Here is a 27,802-nt window from a genome sequence, read left to right as displayed (position 1 = left end):
AATAGAAGGAAGCAGGAAAGGACAGGTATGGAAGCCGCTGCATTTGCAGGTGTGGTGGTAGGAAGTTAAGGGATTTCCTGTCGTGGCTTCTACTTTCTCTATAGGTTGAAAGGTAAGTTCACATGTTAAGATGCAGGAGGAATGGCTGGGCCTGGCATTTGAGGAGACAGAAGAGCATTTGGAAAGGCAGGGGAGAGGTTGCTGACAGGAGGAGGCCCACGATCCTTTGCATGGTGTTGAAAGCTCATCTGGGCAGCACCACTGACCCGTGACTTTCTCTCAGCACATTCAGTAGCCTGGGTGCAGGGAAGAGAAGGCAGAGAGTAGAGCCATCCAGATTTGGGGTTTGCCAGCCAGGAAAGAAGGGAAGGCCATGGAGCAAGGGAGTTTAGGTCTCTAGCGTAATGTATCTCCCTGGTTCTCCAGGATTTAGATGACGAAATAGAAGCCCAGGGAGTTGAAGTGACTTCCCCAAAGCCATAGGACTGGTGGAGGCATCACTGGAACTAATTCCAGGTCTCCTGACCAAAAAGCAGGGCTGTTCTGCTACAGCAGAGTGTGGGGTTCCTCAAAGAGTGGTCTCCTTACCAAGTCAGAATCACCTGGAGCAGAGGAGGGTACCTTCTGTTAAAATGCAGATTCCTAGGCCCTGGCCCAGCTCTCCTGATTCAGAAGCACAGGACGAGTGGCCCAGGAGTTGAACAAGCATCTCCAGTGATTCTGAAGCACACTAAGGTTTAAGAAGTGGAATAGGGCAGAGTGCCTGTCTTACAGATGAAATACAACAGCACAATTATGGTGGGGAGGGCCAGCGAGGAAGGGGATACACATAGTTCAACGTAGAAAGGCAAAATATGTAAAATTGTCGAGGAAAAGAGGAGGGGAAGGCAGGTTAGGGCATAGTGTAGGTGAAGATTAATAGATACCAAATGGGAGGTAGGTCTGCAAGGATGGAGGTAGCTTATGTCAAGAAATGGACTGGAGCTAAAGGAGAACCAAAGACAACTCTTACCCTTTTGCCATGGCATTTTGTTTCTTCTCTTGGTGAAGATTCAAAGTGTTCAGAATCCAAGCAATATTCATGCTTCTAAGGAAATGTGCTTCTAAGGAAGTGTTAATGAAATTCAATATCCTCTCAGTTTTCCTACTAACTAAATATCAAAAGCAAAAGGAACTACCACAGACTCAATGGACTCTAACTCCAGACCTAGAGTCAGGATAGGCAGGGCTCCTTGACTCCAGTATTGCCAGTAATGAAATGTTGTGTGCCCTCAGCTGGCAGGGAGACTGTAACTGATTCAAAAATATCAAGGTCCAAAACCCACGCCAATTGGTAGAAAGAACAGATGTACCTCCCTGAGGAAGTAAGACTTCTGAGATTTGCATTTTAAGATGTCTAAACTAGAAGGTGATTTCATGCAGTAGAGATTTGAAAGGAAAAGCTATCTTGGTCTCTACAGCAAATTTACCAAAAATATGTATAATTAGACTGATATATCTAAAACTCATTTCTACCTACAAAACATTCTGGACCCACAGGCTGTGGCCAAGGTGGAATAGTATTCTCCCCTCTTTCTCATCCCCTCATTGGCCAGTCACCAAATCCAGTCCAAGTAACCATCTAGTCCATCATCTCTTTCAGTTCTCCATGACCCTTGCCTAAGTTCACCCTGCCATCTTCTCTTCCCTGGTTTATTACATCAGCATCCCCTTGGTCTTCCTACCTCCAGTCTTTTTCTTCCAATTCATCCTCCAAAAATCTAATCTTGTCTCAGTCCTGTTCAAAGTCCTTTATTATCCCCTCTTCTTCCATTGACTTCAGGATAAAGCCTAGACTCCTTGTTGAACGTGTAAGGTTCTCCACTGTCATACCCCTGCTTACTCTTCCACCCCCTTCCATCCTACTTCTAGGCTTCCCTCTTCAATGCGGGATGGGAAGAACTAACCCAACTTTCCCAACCCATTGCTTCTTGTCTCTCAGCCTTTTTTTGTTTTGTTTTGAGATGCAGTCTTGCTCTGTAACCCAGGCTAGAGTGCAGTGGCGCCATCTCGGCTCACTGCAACCTCTGCCTCCCGGGTTCAAGTAATTCTCCTGCCTCTGCCTCCTGAGTAGCTGGAATTACAGGCATGCACCACCACACCAGCTGATTTTTGTATTTTTAGTAGAGATGGGGTTTCACGACATTGGCCAAGCTGGTCTCAAACTCCTGACCTCAGGTGATCCACCCCTCTTGGCCTCCCAAAGTGCTGGGATTACCATGCCCTACCTCTCCGGTCTTTGTATGTGCTGTTTCCCTTTACACAACACACCCTCTCCTCTTCTTGGCTTTCTCTGGCTTACTGACACTTGCTCTGTAGGTCTCAGCTTTGGTAAGACCTTCGTAGGAAAACTTCCCTGACTGCCTCCTGATATATCTCACATTTTAAAGGTTAATTAAATTGAATAATAACAAAATGGTACCATAAAAAACATAGTACAAAATTTATTTGTTATTTTATAAATATAATTCCATATATATGTATATATTTTAATATAGAGCTACAAAATATCTTAGAGAAAGTTCCCAGATTATTTTGGAGTAATCAACTTTCAAAAAATGGTGCTACTCAACAAAACTTTAAAATCTTTGAACTTCTCTGGATTACGTAACCTTTCTCTACGATCCCATAGCACCCACCCCCTGCCTGCATACCTCTATCATAGCACTAGTCACATGGTTCCATAACTGTCTGACTCCCTCACCAGACTATAAGCTCCTCGGGGATAGGAACACTGCCTTTTGTTGCATCTCCAGTGCCTAGAACAGTGCTGATTATAACCTACATGATGTTGAGCAAGAAGTGATTAAAGGGCAACACCCGATCTACCCATTTCTAACTGGAAGAGTGCTGAATGCTCTTGCACAACAATTGTCATGGACTCCCCATTTCTGAGCAATGACAAAGAGCTTTCTTTATGCTTAGGCCTCCAAACAGGAAATTACTCTTCTGCTTCAAAGGTTTTTAGAACACCCCACCCAAAGCTATAGAGCTGAGAAAGAAAACCCCACAGAGGGAATATTTGGAGTGCTCCCACAAACAAGACCTACAGCAGACCTTCCCAAGGTTAAAAATACAAAGTCTAACTCTCTGAAGTTAGTTACAAGGGACCTGCAATAAGGAAAGCATCTCTAAAAACATCAAAGGAGGCAACAACATGGATACACTACTATTTTGGAAGAAAGTAACCCAGCCTGCACCAAACTTTTCTCATTGTTACAACAGTTACGGAAGAATTACCGATCTCTTAGGTGAGGAGAAATTACAGGCTTGTATTGACTCACTGTGAAGCTTTTATTGTTTCTGTACTACAGAATGAATTAGTAAATATACAGTTTTCATTTGTAGATTTGGTTATTCACAACAAAGCTTTGTGTTAAAAAACAAACAAATAAACAAACTAGTTGTCATTATAATAGACACCTAGAACCAGAGCTTCCCACCAGATAATCAGAATCAAAACTCGAGTCCTCAGAATGGTCAAAACCAGAGATGTAAGCCCTCTATCTCCAACTGCCACTGTGCTCATACTTCCCATCCCACATCCCTTATGAGGCTGGGTCTTATTAGAGTTTATTTCAAGCTCAGTGTACAAGATGCACACATAATTAATGCTCAAGATTTGTTGAAAGAATGAGTGAATGAATAAATGATTGAAATTCACATGCTACCTGCCAACACTTCAGGTTCTACATCTTGACATTTTATACTTTGTACTACTTTCTCCATCACAAGCATAAATCTTATAAATGGATTTCATGTATTTCTACTCTGTTATATTAACAGCTAGATGTAGCTCCGATGCCAAAGACTGTATTTTCTTCTACCATTAATCTTTCTCCAGCTTGTGAGCTGGAACAGTCATAATGATGGGAGTTGTCATAATGAACCCAAACAGTAATTGTAATAAGAAAATGGAGAAAGAAAATTGAAAAAGAAAATGTCTCTCCCACAGCACCACAGATAAATGACCTTATTCTCTCCTGATTCCAAATCCACATGGTTGTTCTTGTCAAGATCATTAGGTACCAAAAGACCATTTGACATTAGTAAGAATGATATTTTTAATAAGAGTAATGTATTGATGTTAAAAGAACATATCTCTTCTTTCTGTAGGTTCCTATCTAGTCTGCAAAACATTAAGGGTTAAAAATGCATTCAAAATACTTAATATAAAGTGGATATAAATGAGACATGAAAGCAAGTAACCTGTCTCAATCAATTTTCTTAAACCGAGATAAGCAATTACTTCTAATAAAGCAATCAAGGGCTTGAAAGAGAACAGGTTTCACGCTAACTTAGTTAAATACTAATTTGGAGATTTGAAAGACTCTTTCCATTGGTCTTTTCTCCTCTTAAAAGGAGAAAAAGATGTTTTCAAAGTCATTCTCAGTCACAATGATAAGTTACATCTTCCTGTCATTCTGAAGCATTTAATGTGCAATAAGAATTACTAGATAATATAAAGAAATTTATAAGACTGCTACATCATCCTGACACCCTCTAGGTCCTGATGGATTTAGAAATGAGTTCCACGATGAGATCTCAGACAAATGAAGTAATTAAGCGCTTGATCCAGAGGAAAATGTGTGGCAGCCTTCTGAAGCACCAAGAACTTGGCTTGGAGTGATTGCTCTTAACCATTCCAGCTACTTAGCAGTGACACTACAAGAAGGTGTTTCATATGTTAAACCAATCTTAATTTCATATTGTCTCCTCCCACACTTTCCATGTCCTTGCCCCAGTGCTTGGCCTTCCTCCAGGTTAATGACCTTGCCCTAATATTTATGCTTTATTTTAGAAGAGTGAAACACATTGTTAAAATGGAGAAATTTTTCTCTTCTAATCTTTCTCTTTATTTTTCCTAACTTCCTTAAAGTGACTACTTTAAATTCAACCCAATTCTTTTTTTTTTTTTTTTTTTTTTTTTTTTTTTTTTTTTTTGAGACGGAGTCTCGCGCTGTCGCCCAGGCTGGAGTGCAGTGGCCGGATCTCAGCTCACTGCAAGCTCCGCCTCTCGGGTTTACACCATTCTCCTGCCTCAGCCTCCCAAGTAGCTGGGACTACAGGCGCCCGCCAACTCGCCCGGCTAGTTTTTTGTATTTTTTAGTAGAGATGGGGTTTCGCCGTGTTAGCTAGGAAATTCAACCCAATTCTTAGACACAAAGATGAAATTAGAGAAGTACTTGGTAACGTTCAAGATTCTTAACAGAAATTATTACAGGAAAGGGATCCCCATCCAGACCCCAAGAGAGGGTTCTTGGATCTCATGCAAGAAAGAATTCAGGGCGAATCCATAGAGTAAAGTGAAAGCAAGTTTATTAGGGAAGTAAAGAAATAAAAGAGGGGGGCACCCAAGATGGCCACATAGGAACAGGTCCAGCCTCCAGCTCCCAGCATGAGCGACACAGAAGACGGGTGATTTCTGCATTTTCAACTGAGCTTTGAAGAGAGCAGTGGTTCTCCCAGCATGGAGGCTGAGATCTGAGAACGGACAGATTGCCTGCTCAAGTGGGTCCCTGACCCCTGAGTAGCCTAACTGGGAGACATCCCCCACTAAGTGCAGACCCACACCTCACACCTCACACGGCTGGGTATACCCCTCAGACAAAGCTTCCAGAGCAAGAATCAGACAGCAACACTCGCTGTTCAGCAATATTCTATCTTCTACAGCCTCCGCTGGATACCCAGGCAAACAGGATCTGGAGTGGACCTCAAACAAACTCCAACAGACTTATAGATGAGGGTCCCAACTGTTAGAAGGAAAACTAACAAACAGAAAGGACACTCACACCAAAACCCCATCAGTACATCACCATCATCAAAGACCAAAGGCAGATAAAACCACAAAGATAGGGGAAAAGCAGGGCAGAAAAGCTGGAAATTCAAAAAATCAGAGCGCATCTCCCCCTTCAAAGGAACGCAGCTCATCGCCAGCCACAGAACAAAGCTGGATGGAGAATGACTTTAATGAGTTGAGAGAAGAAGGCTTCAGTTGATCAAACTTCTCAGAGCTAAAGGAGGAACTACGTAACCAGCACAAAGAAACTAAAAACTTTGAAAAAAGAATGGATGAACAGATACCTAGAATAATCAATGCAGAGAAGACCTTAAAAGGACTGATAGAGATGAAAACCATGACACGAGAAATATGTGACAAATGCACAAGCTTCGGTAACCGACTTGATCAACTGGAAGAAAGAGTATCAGTGATTAAAGATCAAATGAATGAAATGAAGAAATGAAGTGAGAAGAGAAGTGTAGAGAAAAAAGAGTAAAACAAAATGAATAAAGCCTCCAAGAAATATGGGATTATGTGAAAAGACTAAATCTGGCCAGAGAAGAGACAAGGGTACGAGCATCGGATCGCCATGCCTTTCTTGGACATCCAGAAAAGGTTCGGCCTTAACATAGATCGATGGTGGACAATCCAGAGTGCTGAACAGCCCTACAAGATTGCTACTCGATGCCATGCTTTTGAAAAAGAATGGATAGAATGTACATATGGAATTGGTGCTATCCGGGCAGAGAAAGAGTGCAAGATAGAATATGATGATTTTGTAGAGTGTTTGCTTCGGCAGAAAATGATGAAATGTGTGAGTACCATCAGGAGGCAGTGGGATAAGCTGATAAAGGAAGGGAAGTACACCCCTCCACCTCACCACATTGGCAAGGAGGAGCCTCAGCCCTGAGCAGAGCAGCTGCTGATGTCTAGAGGCTGATTTTCCCGTTCTCTGTTCTCCACTGGAAAAGTTGTTTACAGAAAACCTCCTTGTCAAAGTGTGTAAAAATAAAGGATTGCTCCATCCTAAAAAAAAAAAAAAAAAAAAAGACTAAATCTACGTCTGATTGGTGTGCCTGAAAGTGACGGGGAAAATGGAACCAAGTTGGAAAACACTCTGCAGGATATCAGCCAGGAGAATATCCCCAACCTAGTAAGGCAGGCCAACATTTAAATTCAGGAAATACAGAGAACGCCACAAAGATACTCCTCCAGAAGAGCAACTCCAAGACACATAATTGTCAGATTCATCAAAGTTGAAATGAAGGAAAAAATGTTAAGGGTAGCCAGAGAGAAAGGTCGGGTTACCCACAAAGTGAAGCCCATCAGACTAACAGCAGATCTCTCAGCAGAAACTCTACAAGCCAGAAGAGAGTGGGGGCAAATATTCAACATTCTTAAAGAAAAGAATTTTCAACCCAGAATTTCATATCCAACGAAACTAAGTTTCATAAGTAAAGGAGAAATAAAATCATTTACAGACAAGCAAATGCTTAGAGATTTTGTCACTACCACGCCTGCCCTACAAGAGATCCTGAAGGAAGTGCTAAACATGGAAAGGAACAACCAGTACCAGCCATTGCAAAAACATGCTAAAATGTAAAGGCCATTGATGCTAGGAAGAAACTGCATCAACTAACGAACAAAATAACCAGCTAATATCATAATGACAGGATCAAGTTCACACATAACAATATTAACCTTAAATGTAAAGGGACTAAATGGTCCAATTAAAAGACACAGACTGGCAAATTGGATAAAGAGTCAAAACCCATCAGTTTGCTGTATTCAGGAGACCCATCAGACATGCAGAGACACACATAGGCTCAAAATAAAAGGATGGAGGAAGATCTACCAAGCAAATGGAGAACAAAAAAAAGCAGGGGTTGCAATCCTAGTCTCTGATAAAACAGACTTTAAACCATCAAAGATCAAAAGAGACAAAGAAGGCCATTACATATGGCTAAGGGATCAATTCATCATCAGGAAGAGCTAACTATCCTAAATATATATGCACTCGATACAGGAGCACCCAGATTCATAAAGCAAGTCCTTAGAGACTTACAAAGAGACTTAGACTCCCAAACAATAATAATGGGAGACTTTAACACCCCACTGTCAACATTAGACAGATCAATGAGACAGAAAGTTAACAAGGATATCCAGGAATTAAACTCAACTCTGCACCAAGCAGACCTAATAGACATCTATAGAACTCTCCACCCCAAATTAACAGAATATACATTCTTCTCAGCACCACGTTGCACTTATTTCAAAATTGACCACAGAGTTGGAAGTAAAGCACTCCTCAGCAAATGTAAAAGAACAGAATTTATAACAAACTGTCTCTCAGACCACAGTGGAATCAAATTAGAACTCAGGACTAAGAAACTCAATCAAAACCGCTCAACTACATGGAAACTGAACAACCTGCTCCTGAATGACTACTGGGTACATAACGAAATGAAGGCAGAAATAAAGATGTTCTTTGAAACCAATGAGAACAAAGACACAGTGTACCAGAATCTCTGGGACACATTTAAAGCAGCGTGTAGAGGGAAATTTATAGCACTAAATGCCCACAAGAGAAAGCAGGAAAGATCTAAAATTGACACCCTAACATCACAATTAAAAGAACTAGAGAAGCAAGAGCAAACACATTCAAAAGCTAGCAGAAGGCAAGCAATAACTAAGATCAGAGCCGAACTGAAGGAGATAGAGACACAAAAAACCCTCCAAAAAATCAATGAATCCAGGAGTTGGTTTTTTGAAAAGATCAACAAAATTGATAGACCACTAGCAAGACTAATAAAGAAGAAAAGAGAGAAGAATCAAATAGATGCAATAAAAAATGATAAAGGGGATATCACCACCGACCCCACAGAAATACAAACTACCATCAGAGAATACTATCAACTCCTCTACACAAATAAACTGGAAAACCTAGAAGAAATGGATAATTTCCTGGACACTTACAGTCTCCCAAGACTAAACCAGGAAGAAGTTGAATCCCTGAATAGACCAACAGCAGGCTCTGAAATTGAGGCAATACTTAATAGCCTACCAACCAAAAAAAGTCCACGACCAGACGGATTCACAGCCGAATTCTACCAGAGGTACAAGGAGGAGCTGGTACCATTCCTTCTGAAACTATTCCAATCAATAGAAAAAGAGGGAATCCTCCCTAACTCATTTTATGAGGCCAACATCATCCTGATACCAAAGCCTGGCAGAGACACAACAAAAAAAGAGAATTTTAGACCAATATCCCTGATGAATATCAATGCAAAAATCCTCAATAAAATACTGGCAAACCGAATCCAGCAGCACATCAAAAAGCTTATCCACCATGATCAAGTGGGTTTCATGCCTATGATGCAAGGCTGGTTCAACATATGCAAATCAATAAATGTAATCCAGCATAGAAACAGAACCAAAGACAAAAACCACATGATTATCTCAATAGATGCAGAAAAGGCCTTTGACAAAATTCAACAGCCCTTCATGCTAAAAACTCTCAGTAAATTCAGTATTGATGGAATATATCTCAAAATAATAAGAGCTATTTATGACAAACCCACAGCCAATATCATACTGAATGGGCAAAAACTGGAAGCATTCCCTTTGAAACTGGCACAAGACAGGGATGCCCTCTCTCACCACTCCTATTCAACATAGTGTTGGAAGTTCTGACTAGGGCAATCAGGCAAGAGAAAGAAATCAAGGGTATTCAGTTAGGATAAGAAGAAGTAAAATTGTCCCTGTTTGCAGATGACATGATTGCATATTTAGAAAACCCCATTGTCTCAGCCCAAAATCTCCTTAAGCTGATAAGCAACTTCAGCAAAGTCTCAGGATACAAAATCAATGTGCAAAAATCACAAGCATTCTTAAACACCAGTAACAGACAAACAGAGAGCCAAATCATGAATGAACTCCCATTCACAATTGCTTCAAAGAGAATAAAATACCTAGGAATCCAACTTACAAGGGATGTAAAGGACCTCTTCAAGGAGAACTACAAACTACTGCTCAGTGAAATAAAAGAGGACACAAATGGAAGAACATACCATGCTCATGGATAGGAAGAATCAATATTGTGAAAATGGCCATACTGCCCAAGGTAATTTATAGATTCAATGCCATCCCCATTAAGCTACCAATGAGTTTCTTCACAGAATTGGAAAAAACTGCTTTAAAGTTCATATGGAACCAAAAAAGAGCCCGCATTGCCAAGACAATCCTAAGCCAAAAGAACAAAGCTGGAGGCATCATGCTACCTGACTTCAAACTATACTACAAGGCTACAGTAACCAAAACAGCATGGTACTGGTACCAAAACAGAGATATAGACCAGTGGAACAGAACAGAGTCCTCAGAAATAATACCACACATCTACAGCCATCTGATCTTTGACAAACCTGACAAAAACAAGAAATGGGGAAAGGATTCCCTATTTAGTAAATGGTGTGGGGAAAATTGGCTAGTGATAAGCAGAAAGCTGAAACTGGATGCTTTCCTTACTCCTTATATGAAAATTAATTCAAGCTCGATTAGAGACTTAAATGTTAGACCTAAAACCATAAAAATCCTAGAAGAAAACCTGGGTAATACCATTCAGGAGATAGGCATAGGCAAGGACTTCATGTCTAAAACACCAAAAGCAATGGCAACAAAAGCCAAAATTGACAAATGGGATCTAACTAAACTAAAGAGCTTCTGCACAGCAAAAGAAACTACCATCAGAGTGAACAGGCAACCTACAGAATGGGAGAAAATTTTTGCAATCTACTCATCTGACAAAGGGCTAATATCAAGAACCTACAAAGAACTCAAACAAATTTACAAGAAAAAAACAAACAACCCCATCAAAAAGTGGGCAAAGGATATGAACAGACGCTTCTCAAAAGAAGACGTTCATACAGCCAACAGACACATGAAAAAATGCTCATCATCACTGGCCATCAGAGAAATGCAAATCAAAACCACAATGAGATACCATCTCACACCAGTTAGAATGGCAATCATTAAAAAATCAGGAAACAACAGGTGCTAGAGAGGATTTGGAGAAATAGGAACACTTTTACACTGTTGGTGGAACTGTAAACTAGTTCAACTATTGTGGAAAACAGTGTGGCGATTCCTCAAGGATCCAGAACTAGAAATACCATTTGACCCAGCCATCCCATTACTGGGTATATACCCAAAGGATTATAAATCATGCTGCTATAAAGACACATGCACACGTATATTTATTGTGGCACTATTCACAATAGCAAAGACTTGGAATCAACCCAAATGTCCATCAGTGACAGACTGGATTAAGAAAATGTGGCACACATATAACATGGAATACTATGCAGCCATAAAAAAGGATGATTTCATATCCTTTGTAGGGACATGGATGCAGCTGGAAACCATCATTCTCAGCAAACTATTGCAACAATAGAAAACGAAACACCACATGTTCTCACTCATAAGGGGAAATTGAACATTGAGATCACTTGGACACAGGAAGGGGAACATCACACACCAGGGCCTATTGTGGGGAGGGTGGAGTCGGGAGGGATAGCATTGGGAGATATACCTAATGTAAATGATGAGTTAATGGGTGCAGCACACCAACATGGCATATGTTGAATTCCTACTTCAAGAGTGTTTTCTATGTTGGAACTTGTCCTAAGCCCAGTTGATAGGAATGGGCAAGCTTTTCTCCACATTTTATTATCTTTTAACCTTAAAATGCAAGCTCTAGAGGGTAGGGTCTTTGCTTTTGAGATCTCTGCAAACATTAAAGAACAAAATTCCTTTGGGAGGGAAGTGGAGACTGAGGGAAAGAGGGAGTATGGGGGGAAGGATAGGGTGAAGTGACAGATTCTTGTCTCTCTTCCTCTGTTTAATGGTATCTGGTGTTTCCTCTGAATTTTCTGGTTTTGCCATTAACCAAAACATTTGGCCAAGATTTTTTTTTGTAATGAAAACACCCAAGGTTAGTAGGTTAATTTGTACAGACTTTCTAAAAAGACCTTTTTTTTGCAATATTGATTTTTAAAAATTTATACATGTACTGTGACTCAGAAATTCTGCTTCTAAAAAGGTGTTCTGAGGAAATAAATAAATAAATAACACATGCCAAGATTAGCTAAAAGGATGTTCCCTGCAGTGTTGTTTATGACAGAAAAAAATTGGAAATAACCTAAATGAAGAGATACTGGTTACATATAGAATGGCATGCTGTAATGATCCTTGGATCCACAGGGTTCTTTGGTGGTGTCTCAGATGTCATAGTTCATTCTGTGTTGCAATGAAAGAACACCTGAAAGTGGGTAATTTCTAAGGTAAAGAGATTTTTTTGGCTCAGAGTTCTGCAGGCTGAGAAGTTCAGGGTGATGGCCCTGGCTTCTGGCAGGCATTTCATGCTGTGTTACAACATGGTGGAGAAGCTCAAGGGGAAGCAGACACATGTTAAGAGAGAAATATAAGGGCCTCCTGGTTTTATAACAATGCATCCATTCCCCTGAACTAAACCAGTCTCTCTAGAATGAGAACACATTCACTACCAAAAGAGCCCCATTAATGAGGGCTCTGCCTTCGCGACTTAAACATCTCCTACTAGGCCCCACCTCCTGACACCACCACACTGGGGATCAAATTTCAACATGAGCTTTGGTGAGGACAAACAACCCATATCCAAACCATAGCAGGGGCAACAACTGAAGGGTAGGGAAGAAAAATAAACCAGTGGGAGACACAGCGGATGATGCCCTGGCTCTCACGTTCCTTTTTCAACCTCAAAAGCTTCAATTTTTTCTGTCTTATGCAGGACGGTTCCTTTCAGAAAATTAGTTCTGCTACCAAAAATAGTTGAAAAAGTACTGAATATTATTAGAATAGAAAGATGTTTACAGTACTTTGTAACAGGAAAAAAGCAGACTGTAAAACAGTACTTCAGTTTGATCTCATTTTTGTTTATATATACACACACGATTTAGAAATACACATACATGAAAATTAGATGTAACAATGAACATTTTATTCTTTTGAGTAATAAGAAAAAGATTATATTTAACTTTAAAAATATGTTTTCTATATGATCCTCAACATTTTAAGTTTTTCAACCATTATGATGCCTAAGTTAATAGTTACCTACCAATTCTTTACCTTAAGACTATAACTTCCACATAAGAATCTCAAAACTAAACGTTGTTCTTTCCATTTCAGAGCTAAAGAGACTGGGGGATGAAGTGATACTGTGAATTATCGCAAAATTGAGAAGTGGTCACAAAGACCCCAGTTTTCTCACCTCTTCGAGTTATAATGTTTCAAGTATTGCTGCAGAACCCTGCAGTTTTTCAAAGCTGGATGAATCAGGTGGTAGATAGAAGGAGAAAAACTGTTTCTGCAGTAAAAACATAAAATTCTTACATATTTTGTACTTACTGAAATTATAACAGAAAAAGGATGTTAATGAGAAATTAATACAATCAGAGACAGATGGCGAGGTAAGTGGAAACTGGCAGGCGGGCTGAGGTGCAGTAGTTGGGAAGAGCTGAGGGTGCCGGAGAGCAGGAGCTGATTAGTGAAGCATGCGTAGTGAGGGCACTTTGTTCAAGTATAAACGATCACGTGATGATGGTGGAGGTGATGATGACAATAACACTAACAGTTAAGAAGAGTGCAGTGCACCAGGCACTGTTCTAAGCACTCTATGCATATTAGCTCTTAATCCTTACAACACTGCCATGAGATAGAAACTACTATTAGTACCATTTTCCTGAAGAGGAAACTGAGGAACAGAGAGAAGACACAATGGGTGTCGATGCCAGGATCTGAAGTGCTTCACTCATCAGCATTCTAAATCTAAAAATACAAATGAGACAATATACCTTTCCTGAAGGTTAAAAATACTTTTTTCTGTTTTTTTTTTTTTTTCGTTTTTTCTCTTTTCTTTCTTTCTTTCTTTCTTTCTTTCTTTCTTTCTTTCTTTCTTTCTTTCTTTCTTTCTTTCTTTCTTTTTTTTTTTTTTTTTTTTTTTTTTAACACAGAGCAGCATAATGACAAAAGGCTTCTGATGCCAACAGACCTAGGTTCAAATTCTGGATCTGCTATTTTTCTCCTCTCAGAGCCTCAGGTTCCTCGTATCTAAAGGGGACTAATGATACCCTCCAAGGTGCTGTGAATAAGATTTCCTGTCTAAAACCTTGGCCCAGAGCATGCTGCAAGTGGGTACACAATAGATGGAAGCTGATACTGTTAGAAAATGAAACAAGTGAAGGGATTTAATTGAACAATATTTTATTTTATTTCTTAAAAAAACAAATGGGTGGACCTAGGAATAAGCATGCTCTTATAGTGATTATTTAATCTATTGTCTAAGCCATGAGACTTTAAAGAGGAGAAGGGTCCTATTAATAATTATCTGAGGCTGGGCACAGTGGCTCATGCCTGTAATCCCAGCACTTTGGGAGGCCGAGATGGGCGGATCACCTGAGATCAGGAGTTTGAGGCTAGCCTGGCCAACATGGTGAAATCCCGTGTCTACTAAAAATACAAAACTTAGCCAGGTGTGGTGGCAGGTACCTGTAATCCCAGCTACTTGGGAGGCTGAGGCAGGAGAATGGCTTGAACCCAGGAGGCAGAGGTTGCAGTGAGCCGAGATCATGCCACTGCACTCCAGCCTGGGCAACAGCATGAGACACCATCTCAAAATAATAATAATAATATTAATAATCTGGGATAATAGGTGATATGGTTTGGATCTGTGTCCCCACCAAATCGCACGTCAAGTTATAGTCCCCAGTGTTGGAGGTCGGGCCTGGTGGGAGGTGACTGGATCATGGGGGTGGAGTTCTCATGAACAGTTTAGTGGCATCCCCCAGTTGGTGCCATCCTTGTGATAGTGAGTGGGTTCTGGTTGTTTAAAAGTGTGTGGCACAAGGGCCAGGCATGGTGGCTCACGCCTGTAATCCCAGCACTTTGGGAGGCTGAGGCAGGTGGATCAGCTGAGGTCAGGATTTCAAGACCAGCCTGGCCAACATGGTGAAACCCCGCCTCTACTGAAAATATAAAAATTAGCCAGGCATGGTGGCATGCGCCTGTAATCCCAGCTACTAGGAAAGCTGAGGCAGGAGAATCGCTTGAACCTGGGAGGTGGAGGTTGCAGTGAGCCAAGATCACACCACTACACTCACTCCAGCCTGGGCAACAGAGCAACACTCTGTTTCAAAAAAAAAAAAAAGTGTGTGGCACCTCCCACGCCCCCGTTGCACTGCTCCCATTATGTGAAACACCTTCTTCCTGCTTTGCCTTCTGCCGTGATTGGAAGCTTCCTGAGGCCTCCCCAGAAGCAGAAGCCACTATGCTTCCTGTACAGCCTACAGAATGGTGAGCCAATTAAACCTCTTTTCTTTATAAATTATCCAGTCTCAGGTATTTACAGCAGTGCAAGAATGGACTAATATAACAAGTGTAAACAGACTCTACCTTGCGCAAACTAGGACGTGTGACATATTAGTGAGCAATGATTCCAAGCATATAACTAGGGGACCTTTTCTGGGCCTTCCTCTGTCCGTACTTCAGGATGGCCATTAGGCTAGAGTGGGAGGAACATCAAAAAGGAAACTCCCTAGGCTGTACACTCACAATCTTCAGGAGATTGTGAATTTGCATCGCCTTCTGCTTAGATGAACTCTGTTCTTAAGAATTATCTCAGGCCAGGCGCAGTGGCTCAAGCCTGTAATCCCAGCACTTTGGGAGGCCGAGACGGGCGGATCACAAGGTCAGGAAATCGAGACCATTCCTGGCTAATACGGTGAAACCCCGTCTCTACTAAAGAATACAAAAAAACTAGCCGGGCGACGAGGCGGGCGCCTGTAGTCCCAGCTACTTGGAAGGCGGAGGCAGGAGAATGGCGTGAACCTGGGAGGCGGAGCTTGCAGTGAGCTGAGATCCGGCCACCGCACTCCAGCCTGGGCGACAGAGCCAGACTCCGTCTCAAAAAAAAAAAGAATTATCTCATTCAGAATACATGCTCCAGTACCATATGTTGTCATATGCTTCCCCTCCTGCTTTGTGGTCTTTGGAGGGAAAGATAATGCAAGCTAGTTTGTTGGGATGTGAAATTGAAACTCATGCAAGTCCTTCTTCAAGAGACTGCTGCCTTGGTAGCTGTGGTGACATCATTTCTGCAGTGTGCTTCCTGAAAGTTATGGCCTTTTTGCACTGGTTTGCATACAGACCCGCTTTACCAGGTTTACAGACAGCACCTCTCATACACATCACAGGATCATGCAATATCAGTGCTTGAGGGATTCTTTAGTTCAAACTTTTCATTTCAGGCCCAGAGAGCTCAAGTGACAACTTAGCCAAGCTAAGCTTAGCTACACACCAAGCTAAATGCAGAAGAACCAGAACCCAGGACTGCACTCATAACATACTGTTCTTTCTATTATTTTACAGCCGCTTCTCTGAGAAATAGCTGTGCCAGCCTAAAATGTAACATAGTAATTCCAAAAATAACACAGTATTTCAGACTTCTCAGGGTTATTAGTAGGAATTGAATATTCTTCTATTGTAGTCTATAGCATCCTTATAATTAGACATATTTTCCAGTTCTTATTGAGAGAAAATTAAATTTAGATTTATGAAGACACTTTACATTCTCTACATTGGTCAGGTAATAAGGAGGCTAAGTAACACATGTGCAGCAGAGGCCAGATGATAAACATAGCCTCCAAAGTTGGGACATTTATTTCCCAACACCGACACAGATGAGTATATAGAAAAAAACTATATCAGATATCGCAAGCTAGGGTGAGGATACCAAAAAGAAAAAACTGATAAGCATAATCTGGTGGTTGGGGTACACAAATGAATAGCAACCTAAGTTCATTGGTTTCTATTGTTTAAATTTTATATTTTCTACCCTTTGTGCTCAGCATGGTGGTTTAGGATAAGACAGGAGATTGGAGGTAAAAGACAACTGGTTGAATGCTGGTTGATGGATCACTGGGTAATGTCCAAGGGATGTTTTAAAAGAAGTACTCTGCCTTAAGTTATACATTCCTTCCTAAATGGGGGAATCAGAGAAGAGAGATCTCTTAATCAGGGAATGAGAAAATAAAATATCAACAAATAGATTTATTTGCAAGATACTGGGCTCCTAGACATTCTTGGCCTTGCCCTTCTTGACTTCTTCTCTTCTGACAAAAGAAATTCTAGACCAGTTGCAGTGGCTCATGCCTGTAATCTCAGCACTTTGGGAAGCTGAGGTGGGAGAATCACGACACTCAAGAGTTCAAGACCAGCCTGAGCCATAGTGAGACCCTGTCTCTACAAAATATAAAAATGAGAAAAAATTAGCCAGGCATGGTGGTGCATGCCTGTAGTATCAGCTACTCAGAAGGCTGAGATGGGAAGATCACTTGAGCCCGGGTTTGAAGCTGCAGTGAGCTATGATGGCTCCATTGCACTATAGCCTGGGCAGCAGAATAAGACCCCCATATCTAAAAAAATTAAAACAAAATAAATTAGTCAAGGAAAAGGAAAGAAAGAAAATAAAAGAAATAAATGCATTTAGATTAGACAGGAGGAAGTACAGTTATCTCTATGGCAGTTGACATGATCTTATATTTAGAAAATCTTCAAGATTCCACCAAAAACCACTATTAGAACAAATAAACACTTTTAGCAAGATTTCAGGATAGAAGGCCAATATTCAAAAATCAATTGTATTTCTAGCAGTAAACAACCCAAATATGAAATTAAGAAAATAATTACAGTTATAATAGCATCAAAAGAATAAAATAGGAATAAATTTAACAAAAGTAGCGCAAGACTTATATGCTGAAAACTATAAAATAACGTTTAAATAAACTAAAGACGACCTAAATAAATGGAAAAGTATCTTCATGGATGTGAAGACATAGCATTATTAAGATGTGAAAACTACTAACACTGATCTATAAATTCAATAGAATCTCCATAAAAATCCCAACTGGCTTCTTTGCAGAAATTGACAAGCTGATCATGAAATTCGTATGGAAATGTAAGAGACCCAAAAGAGCCAAGTCAATCTTGAAAGACAAGAATGAAGTCAGAGGATTCACACTTTCCAGTTTTAAAACTTACTACAAACTGCAGTAATCAAGACAGTGTTGTTCTGGCATAAAGAAAGACATATAGATCAATGGAATACACGTGAAAGTCCATTTGCAGTTAATTAATTTTTAGTCATAGTGCCAGACAATTCAATGGGGGAAAGAATAGTCTTTCCAACAAATGGTGCTGTGACAACTAAACATTCACATGCAAAAATAAAGTTGGATCCCTACATCACACCATATAAAAAAATTACTCAAAATAGATCATAGAACTAAATATAAGAGGTAAAATTACAAAACTCTTAGAGACAATATGGGGGTAAATTTTTGTGACCTTGGATTACACAATTGCTTGTCAGATATGATACCAAAAGCACAAGCAAACAACAACAACAATAGCTAAACGAAACTTTATCAAAATTAATAACTTGTGCTTTCTTTACCAAGAAAGTGAAACCATGGAATCAAGGAAAATATTTGTAAATAATATACCTGATAGTAGGCTTGTAGTCAGAATATATAACTCAACAATAAAAGGAGAAATGACCCAATTTAAAAATGGTCAAAGGGGCCAGGCTAAGTGGCTCACACCTGTAATCCCAGCACTTTGGGAGGCTGAGGTGGGCAGATCACTTGAGGTCAGGAGTTCAAGACCAGCCTGGCCAAAATGGTGGAACCCTGTCTTTATTAAAAATACAAAAATTAGCTGGGTGTGGTGGCGGGTGCCTGTGAAACTGGCTACTTGGGAGGCTGAAGCAGGAGAATCACTTTAACCTGGGAGGCGGAGGTTGCAGTGAGCCAAGATTTGAACAGACATATTTCTAAAGAAGATATATATAAATGGTCAATAAGCACATGAAAAGATGTTTAATATCATTAGCCATTAGCAAAATGAAAGTCAAAACCTCAATGGGGAAAGAAGGACATGGGGAATTTATTTTTCATTGAGTATAGAGTTTCTATTTGGGAAATAGAAACAGTTCTGGAAATGGATAGTGGTGATGGTTGCATAACATTGTGAATGCAGTTAATACCATTGAATTGTACACTATAAATGGTTAAATTATAAACTTTATCTTATGTCTATTTTACCATGATGTCTTAGTCAGTTTGGGCTGCTGTAACAAGAATAACATAGACTGAGTAGTTTAAGTAACAGTCATTTATTTCTCATAGTTCTGGAGGCTGGGAGGTCTGAGATCGGGGCCAACATGGTGAGGTTCTGGTGAGAGCCCTCTTCCTGATTTCCTCACATGGCAGGTGGAGGAGAAAGACAGGGGAGAGACAAACATTCAGTCCACTGCAAAAAGTAAAACTTAAAAACCAGAAAGATATGCTACTTCATAGCCACTAGTTATAATCAAAATAATAAATTATAAATGTCAGCAAGAATGTGGAGAAATTGGAACCCTCATACACGGTTTGTGGGAATGTAAAATGATGCAGCCACTTACGAAAATAGTCTGGCAGTTTCTCAAACAGCTAAACAGAGTTGCCATATGATCCAGCAATTCCATTCCTAGGTCTATATCTAAGACAGCAGAAAGCATATGTTCACACAGAAAACTGTACATTAGTGTTAATTGTACCATTACTCATAATATCCCAAAGTGAAAAGAACCCAGATATCCATTAATTGATGAGAGGATAAACTAAATGTGGTATATCCATACAATAGAATGTTATTTGGTAATAAAAAGGAATGCAGTGCAGATACATGCTACAATATGAATGGACCTTGAACTCATTATGCTAAGTGAAAGAATCCAATCACAAAAGACCACATGCTGTATGATTTTATTTCTATAAAATGTCCAGAATGGGCAAATTCATAGAGACAAAAAGTAGACAGTTGCCAGAAGCTGGAGGAGGGGAGTAATAAAAATGATAGCTGATGAATACAGAACTTGTTACTGGAGTATGAGAATGTTCCGAAATTAGATAGTGGTGATGGTCACACAACTTTGTGAATATATGTAAATTGTATCTCAATAAAGCTATTATTATTTTACATAGGATCATCAAATTGAGTGCTGAGTAACCATGACACTTCCAAGGTTTTAACACCCTGTAATTAAAACTCTGCTAAGTGCATCGAAAGCAAATATTTTAGGTTTGGAAAAACCACACACCTGACATATTCATTTCTCTGCCATAGGCCATTGTTCATCATTGCCAAGTGATTCACAGCACTTTTCTCTGATCTCTTATTACATCTAAGAAGGAGCAGGTAAAAGAATGAAAACAGGTAAGTCTCTGTGGGTTCTCTTGTAAAATGTAGAGAAAACAGTGACGATCACACATGTGACTCACTGCTCCACTCATCCTTGGCTTTGACGAGGGCAGAAAACCACATACTTGGGGAAATGAAACCAGGTACAACACAGCTATGGGTAAGCACAATTTGGCCAGAGGGAAGTAGTGTATGCGCATACTTAGGATGAAGCATGCACTCTCAGCATTCCCAGAGCCAACTACAGAAAACTCCAGGTAAAGTGATCTCCCTACAGGAACACAAACAGTTCTACAGAGATTTAAATTATAAGCAATGTGGTGATCAAGAAAAGCCTCCACCAAACACCAAGATTTAACTGTGGTTTGGCATGGGAACAAAAGATAAAACTAAGCAAATCTTGGTGCTAAATGAGCTAACAAGAGTGAATGAAGCCTCTCTGCCACTTTTGTAGAATTTGTGATGTTTTTAAGCACTAAATATTACTTTAGGTAATTTTTTGTTAAAAATGTCTTAAAATAAATAGACCCTAACATGGTTTTAGATGATTGAAGAGAAGTACTGGTTGAGTTCAAGGGTTTAAAATACCCTAGCACCTTTTTTTTTCCCCTACCTGCAACTTTGGGCAAATTACTTAAGCCCTGCGAGCCTGTTTCCTCATTTATAACAGGAGGATAGCAATAACATTGCCATCATAGGGGTACTGAGGGGATTAAAGGAGGTACAGGCAGGTAGAGTGTTCAGTATAGTCCTGGCATACAGTAAACACTCCAGAAATGAGCCCTCTTGAGTGGCAGTCCTCTTTCACTGGAGCAGGGCTGTGATAGTTGGGTGAGTATCTCCTCCCAGGGGCTCTGGCTCTAGGAACCCATCCCCTTCAGGTTCTGACCTCCTTAGCCTAGTTCTGGCCTCCTTAGCCAGAATTCCAACTGAATTCTGCAGGCAATGGGAAACAAGGAAGGTTTTGAAGCATGCAAAAGATGTGGTCAGATTTCTTTTAGACAAGGCAAATAGGTAAAAGTTGCAGGATGGGTTGGGGGAAGAGTCTCCAGAATGTGATTGTAATAACTCAGGAAAGGAATGACTAGGGACAGAACAAAAGCAGTAGAAGTGACCTGGAAACGTAACAACAACAATGATGTTGTGCACCTTAAGAAACACTAATATTTACTGAGCACTCCTGTGAATCAAGAACTGGGCCAAGTGCTTTTAGGTGTCTTGATTTATTTAATCCTCAAAGAACTGGGCCAAGTGCTTTTAGGTGTCTTGATTTATTTAATCCTCACAGATCCTCAGAAAACAGATGAAGAAAAGGAGATTTTCAGAGGATAACCTGTAACTTGTATGAGGTCAAAAGTGACCGAGATTGGAACCCAAAGGGCCTGTTACGGGAGCTGCAGAAAAATGATGACAGACTAGATTTGGTGGTGGAGAGAAACAAAAAGATATAATGGAAAGGGAAGAACTTAAGGTAGATAAGATGTCAGAAACTGAATCAGGAAATATTTTTTCCCTCTCTTATTTCTTGCAGCAAATAATTTATATTGTTCTCCAGATGTTTCACAGGCAAATATATTGTCTTTCCAACCAGACCATATAACCTACCTGAGTATGGCATTACTTATGTCTTATTTACTATGTACCATATGTTCTCAATCAACAATTACTGGGCATCTACTGCAAACCAGACCCTGGGCTAGGCACCAGGAACAGAAAGATGAAAAGGACCAAAAGCTTTCTTTGACTTAGGAGATTTATAGACCAGTGGGAGTGATAATGGATTTTGATGTGATGTTACAGTACAACCCTAGTGTTATACATGAGGTGACCTGAGAGCACAGGTGTAAGAGCTTATCTAGAACCAATGAGGAAGCCATGAAAGGATTGAACAGCAGTATTACTTGAGTTATGGATTAGCGTACACATTGGCATTCACTAGAGGAATAAACTGTAGAAGGACCTTCCAGCCTGAAGAAACTACATGTGCAGAGGCCAGAGTTGTTAGGTGTTTGGGGTAAAAGACAAGTGAGAGTGAACATGACAAGAGACAAGACGAGATTTCAAAGGAGCAGCCACTTAAGTGGCTGTGTGGTGGGAGATGAATAAGAAGTGGGGCAAGCTTGCATATGAATAAACAAGTAATTCTGAAAGTTACAATTAGTGACCAGCCTGTACTTACTTGACTGGCTAGGAATAACTGATGTGCGGGATGATTTAACCTGAGTGTTGACAATAGAAGCAAGATGTGGCTGCCTATGGTGGACTGCAATTCCTTATATGCATATCCTTTTCGACTTGACTTTGCTGCCTTCTCGTCAAGAGGTGGAGTAGATTTCATCACTTGGATCTGTAATCACGTAACTAGCTTTAGCAAGTGGGTCATTAGCAAATGCGATGCAAGCAGAAGCTTGAAAACTGCTTGCACACTGGCATTTGCCATCTCCTGCTGCTCTCTGGGAATTCTTCCACCACTGTGTGAATAAGCCTGGGCTAGCCTTTTGGAGGATGAAAGACCTATCAGACAGAAGCCCTGTCCCAGCCATTCCTAAATAATACAGACATGTATGAGTGATGCCAATGCAAATAATCTGGACTCAGCTAAGCTAGTCTAGATGGGAAGTGCCCACAAACCTCACAGAATAGTTAGAAATTATACATTTTACTACCTTAGCCACACTGAGTTAGTTTAGGCTCAGTGTAGTAACAGCAAAGAGGCCTCAGGTTCTAACTATAGGGAGGATCTAGTATTGTTCTTCTCTCCAATCTTCCTTAAGAAATTGTGGAGAGATACAGAGGGACTGATTTTTCCACCTCAAGGGGAATAACTCTAGGTTATCGTCAGTTCACAAGCCTACGTTGCACAAAGGAAGCTAACAGTTACCTATGGTCCAAGTAGAGAAAAGCTTAAACTTTTCTGCTTTGCTTTCTGCATAGTTAGGGTCATCTATTACTGGCATTTGTTAATCTGAAATATTTTGGAAGGGCGTTGAAAGAAGTTTCACAACATATATTTCTCCTGATAGGAACAGTCAGGAACACTGATAAGTATAAAATAAATGTGAAGCATGTGTTGTCTCTCTGTTCCACTCCCCGCCCCTACACTCCACTCTGATAAAAAGAGTAGAGATAAAAATGTTAATTTTTGACAGTTGAAACTTTTTGATAACAAAACCAACTTGAGACTAAAAGTAAGATAATATCTCTTAAGCGTGTTTGCTTAAACACAGAGGGTGAAGACAGTGAGGTGTAATCTGCATACCTATCTCCAGGTTTTAAGACCTCAGTGAAGACCACCAAGAATCCAATTTGAATGACAGCAAACAGTTATCTGGGCCTGAGGCCTGAAAATCCAGGCCTAAGACACCAAGATTAAGACTCTCCAGCAGTGAGAGGAAGCAGAGCTGGAAGTCCTAGTATTTACTCTCTTCGAACATCACTCTCCAACTAACACATTGGGAAGGCCATTCATATCTCCAAACCTAACTTATACATCACCTCTTCAGAAGACTCCCTGATCATTGCATCCTAACAGAGTTCATAATTTGTTTGTGCTTCTAGTTTTGCACTTATCTGCCTGCATTATAAAGTACTTCCTTACATGTCTGCTTTATCCATTAAACTGAGAATGGCTGCAGATTACAAGGGAAAGGGGGCTGTGTCTCATTCATCTAGCAAAGAGGTTGTGAAACAAGAAATATAAAAAACATATTTGCTGAGTTAATAACTTAATAAATGAGGCACTCAGTAATGGAGAGTGGTGTTTTTGAATTAGAGAGTAAAGCTACTCAAATATCCTTTGGTACAGATGTTAAGAAACTTAAAGTTTCTCAACAGATGAAATAAAGAGAAGGCACTCAATACTCTAAATCCTTGCTCTTCAAGATGTGGTCCACAAACCAGCAGCATCAGCATGATCTGGGAGTTTGTTGCAAATGCAAAATCCCAGGTCCTATTACAGACCTACTGAATCAGGATTTTTAAATTTTTATTTATTTATTTATTTATTTATTTATTTATTTATTTATTTATTTTTGAGAAGGAGTTTTACTCCTGTTGCCCAGGCTAGAGTGCAATGGCACAACCTTGGCTCACTGCAACCTCTGGCTCCTGGGTTCAAGCAATTCTCCTGCCTCAGCCTCATAAGTAGTTGGGATTACAGGTGCCTGTCACCATACCTGGCTAATTTTGTGTTTTTAGTAGAGATGGGGTTTCACCATGTTGGTCAGGCTGGTCTCAAACTCCTGACCTCAGGTGATCCGTCCACCTCGGCCTCCCAAAGTGCTGGGATTACAGGATTTTTAGTTTAACAAGATTCCCAGGTGATTCACATAAACATTAAAGGTTATGAGTCACTGATTTAATTAAGACAGTGGCTTTTGTAGTTGTCTGTATATTGAAATCATCTGAAAAGCTCTACGAACTATTACTATCTTGGTCCTGTCTTTAGATACATTAATTTGAATGTTTTGAGACTTCTTTCTGACCTAGATAGAGTAAGAAAGACCTCATTTATCCTTATATCTTAAATGACAGAACAAAAACAGACAGAATATATAAAATAATGATTTTCAGATGGAATTAGTTATCCATTGCTGAGTAAAAAGTTACTCCAAAACTTAGCAGCTTAAAACAACACACAATTTTTTGTCTCACCATTCTTGTGGTTCAGGAATCCAGACATGTTTTAACTGGGTCCTTGGGCTCAGGGTCTCTCATAAGGCTGCAATCAGGGCATTCAGTGCTGTGGTCTCATCTGAATGCTCAACTGGAAAAGGATCCATTTCTAAGCTCACTTAGGTGGTCACTGGCAGGATTCAGTTCCTTGTGAGCCATTGGACTGAGGTCCTCTGTTACTTGCTGGCTGTTTGCCAAAGGCGACCCTCAGTTCCTTGCTATCTGGATCTCTACAACATGGCAGCTTGCCTCATCAAAAGCCAGCATGAGTCTGCTGCAAGTTAGAAGTCATAGCCTTCTGTAACCTAATCATAGAAGTAACATCCTATCACACTTGCTTTATTCTATTTGTTAGTCGCTAGATCCAGCCCACTCTCAAGAGGAGAGGGTTATATAAGTACAAATGCCAGTAGGCTGGTGTATTAGTCTGTTCTCACACTGCTCTAAGGAAATACCCAAGACTGGGTGATTTATAAAGAAAAGAGGTTTAGTTGACTCACAGTTTCTCATGGCTGGGGAGGCCTCAGGAAACTTACAGTAATGGTGGAAGGCGAAGGGGAGGCAAGCTGGGACTTCTCACATGGTGGCAGGAGAGAATGTGAGTGCGCAAGAAAAACTACTATTTATAAAACCATCAGTTCTTGTGAGAATTCACTCACTATCATGAGAACAGCATGCAGGAAACTACCCCCATAATCCAATAGCTAACATTCCTCAACGCCTGGAGATTACAGGTCCCTCCCTGGACCTGTGGGGATTACAATTTGAGATGAGTTTTGGGTAGGGACACAGAGCCAAACCATAACAGCTGGGATCATTAGGGTCCATCTTAGAAGGTGCCTACTACACAGATGTTGAACAGCAGATATCAAGAGACTGTGATTCCTGACAGAGGGTAAACAAATAAGGTCAGCTGAATAATTGTACCAGTTTATTGCTTAGGAGGCAGTTTAGATTGCAGTGCAGAGATGAGGAAATCAAAGTTCAGTAGTCTCTTTCAGGTAAAAATACAGGAAGAGGAGTTCAGGGAGTAAAATATTGTTGGCCAAATTACTAGTTGCCCAGAGAAAAAGCTCTCGAGATCTATAGAGGGGTCCTCTTGAGTCTTTGCCTGCATACTGATCTGTGTGTGTCTGAGCAGAAACTATCTGATGCCAGGAAAATAACCATCTGGATATTTAGGCAGAACAATTTCCAGAGTTTATACAGAGCAAGAGTGGAAAGTAATCATAATCTATAAGGTGTAGGATGGAATCAGATATTCTTTAGCCCCATACTACTAAAGGCCACTCTTTTAATTTAACAAAACTTAAAAGGAAGTCTTTAAAAGATTCAACTGATTCCAAGTAAATTAGTTGTACACCAGAACAAAAATCCAATACTATTAAAAAGAATACCACAAAATCCAGTAATCAACAATGTAAAATTCACAACATCTAGCAACCAATAACCAATTAACAGGCTTACAATAAAGTAGGAAAATAAGAACTAAATGCATGAGAAAACTCAATTAACAGAAGTAGTCTGAAATGACAGAGATGGTGGAACTAGCAGACAAGAATCTGAAAAAACAGTTGAGTAGCTATTATAAATATGCTCTATATGTTTAAGAAGATAAAGGAAAACATGATCATGGCTTGGAGAAAAAAATAATTATATAAAACAGATCCAAATAAACTACTGAAGAAAAAAATCTAACACCTTAAATAAAAAATACACTGTGTAGAATTAATAGTAAATAGACACTGAAAAGGAAAGAGCAATAAATATGAAGACATAATAATGGAAATAACCAAAATGAAACAGAAAAACAAATGAAAAACTAAGAAGAGGGTAATAGTGGCCTGTGGGACACTATCAAGTGGGCCAATATATGTGTAATTAGAGCCTCAGAAAAAAAGAGGGGAGGGAACAAAAAACATGTAAACAAAGGTCAAAATTTTCCAAATGTAATAAAACCTATAAACTTTCAGATTCAAGAAGCTCAACGAATACAGGCAGAATGAAATAAAGAAAGTGTACTTTGCCACATTAAAATTAAATTACTAAAATTAATTGATAAAAGTAGCTGGAGAAGAAAGATATTATATGAAAAAAGGGATAATGATAAGAATAATATCAAGCTTCTTATAAGAAACTATGCAAGTGAGAAGACAATAGTAAACCATCTTTAATATATGAAAAGAACAAAATACCGATCTAAAAATCTACTAGGGAGGTAGGGATGGTTAATGAGTATTAAAAAATAGTTAAAATGAATGAATAAGACCTACTATTTAATACCACAACAGAGTGACTATAGTTGATAATAACTTAATTGTACATTTAAAAATCACTAAAAAGAATGTAATTGGATTGTTTGTAACACAAAGAACAAACCCTTGAGGGGATGGATACCCCATTCTCCATGATGTGATTGTTACACATTGCATGCCTATATTAAAACATCTCATGTACCCCATAAATATATACACTTACTATGTAGCCACAAAAATCAAAAATAAAATAATTTAAATAAAAATAAAAAAATCTTTCCTCATAAAAATATCTTCAAATTTGAAAGCATACTAGAGATATTTTAAACAACCAAAATTCATTACCAACCAACATGAATTATAAGCAAAATTAAAGGAAGTTCAACGATACCAGATGGAAATCCATAAAGTACTAAAGAGAGCCAGAAATGGTAAACATTTGAGTAAATATAAAATATTGCTTCTATCTCTATTTAAAAATCGTATACAAAAAATATTGATGGCTTAAAGTAAAAAAATACATATTCTAAACATGTAAAACAAACCATATGAAGAAGTAAAATTTATAGCAACAATTACACATAGTGAAAGTACAGAAGTGCAAGTGACAGGTACAAGGTGCATAAACTGTATGTAAAATGGTATAATATTAATATTATTTGACGTTCTTTGATAAAATAAAAATGTATATTGTAAACATTAGAGTAACCATTAAAAA

General features: G+C 39.5%; 1 protein-coding gene across 1 annotated transcript; it reads left to right on the top strand.

The window, feature by feature from the left end:
* The first annotated feature begins 6,378 nt into the window (after positions 1 to 6,378).
* LOC104654148 (NADH dehydrogenase [ubiquinone] iron-sulfur protein 5-like) lies at positions 6,379 to 6,731 on the top strand. Its single transcript, XM_010353221.2, has one exon. The coding sequence runs from the start codon at positions 6,411 to 6,413 to the stop codon at positions 6,729 to 6,731; it is 321 nt and encodes a 106-aa protein (XP_010351523.1). The 5' UTR covers positions 6,379 to 6,410.
* The last annotated feature ends 21,071 nt before the right edge of the window (positions 6,732 to 27,802 follow it).

This window comes from Rhinopithecus roxellana, chromosome 3 (assembly GCF_007565055.1).
Source record: "Rhinopithecus roxellana isolate Shanxi Qingling chromosome 3, ASM756505v1, whole genome shotgun sequence".
Classification (NCBI taxonomy): Eukaryota; Metazoa; Chordata; class Mammalia; order Primates; family Cercopithecidae; genus Rhinopithecus; species Rhinopithecus roxellana.
This window is presented reverse-complemented; position numbering and strand designations above follow the sequence as displayed.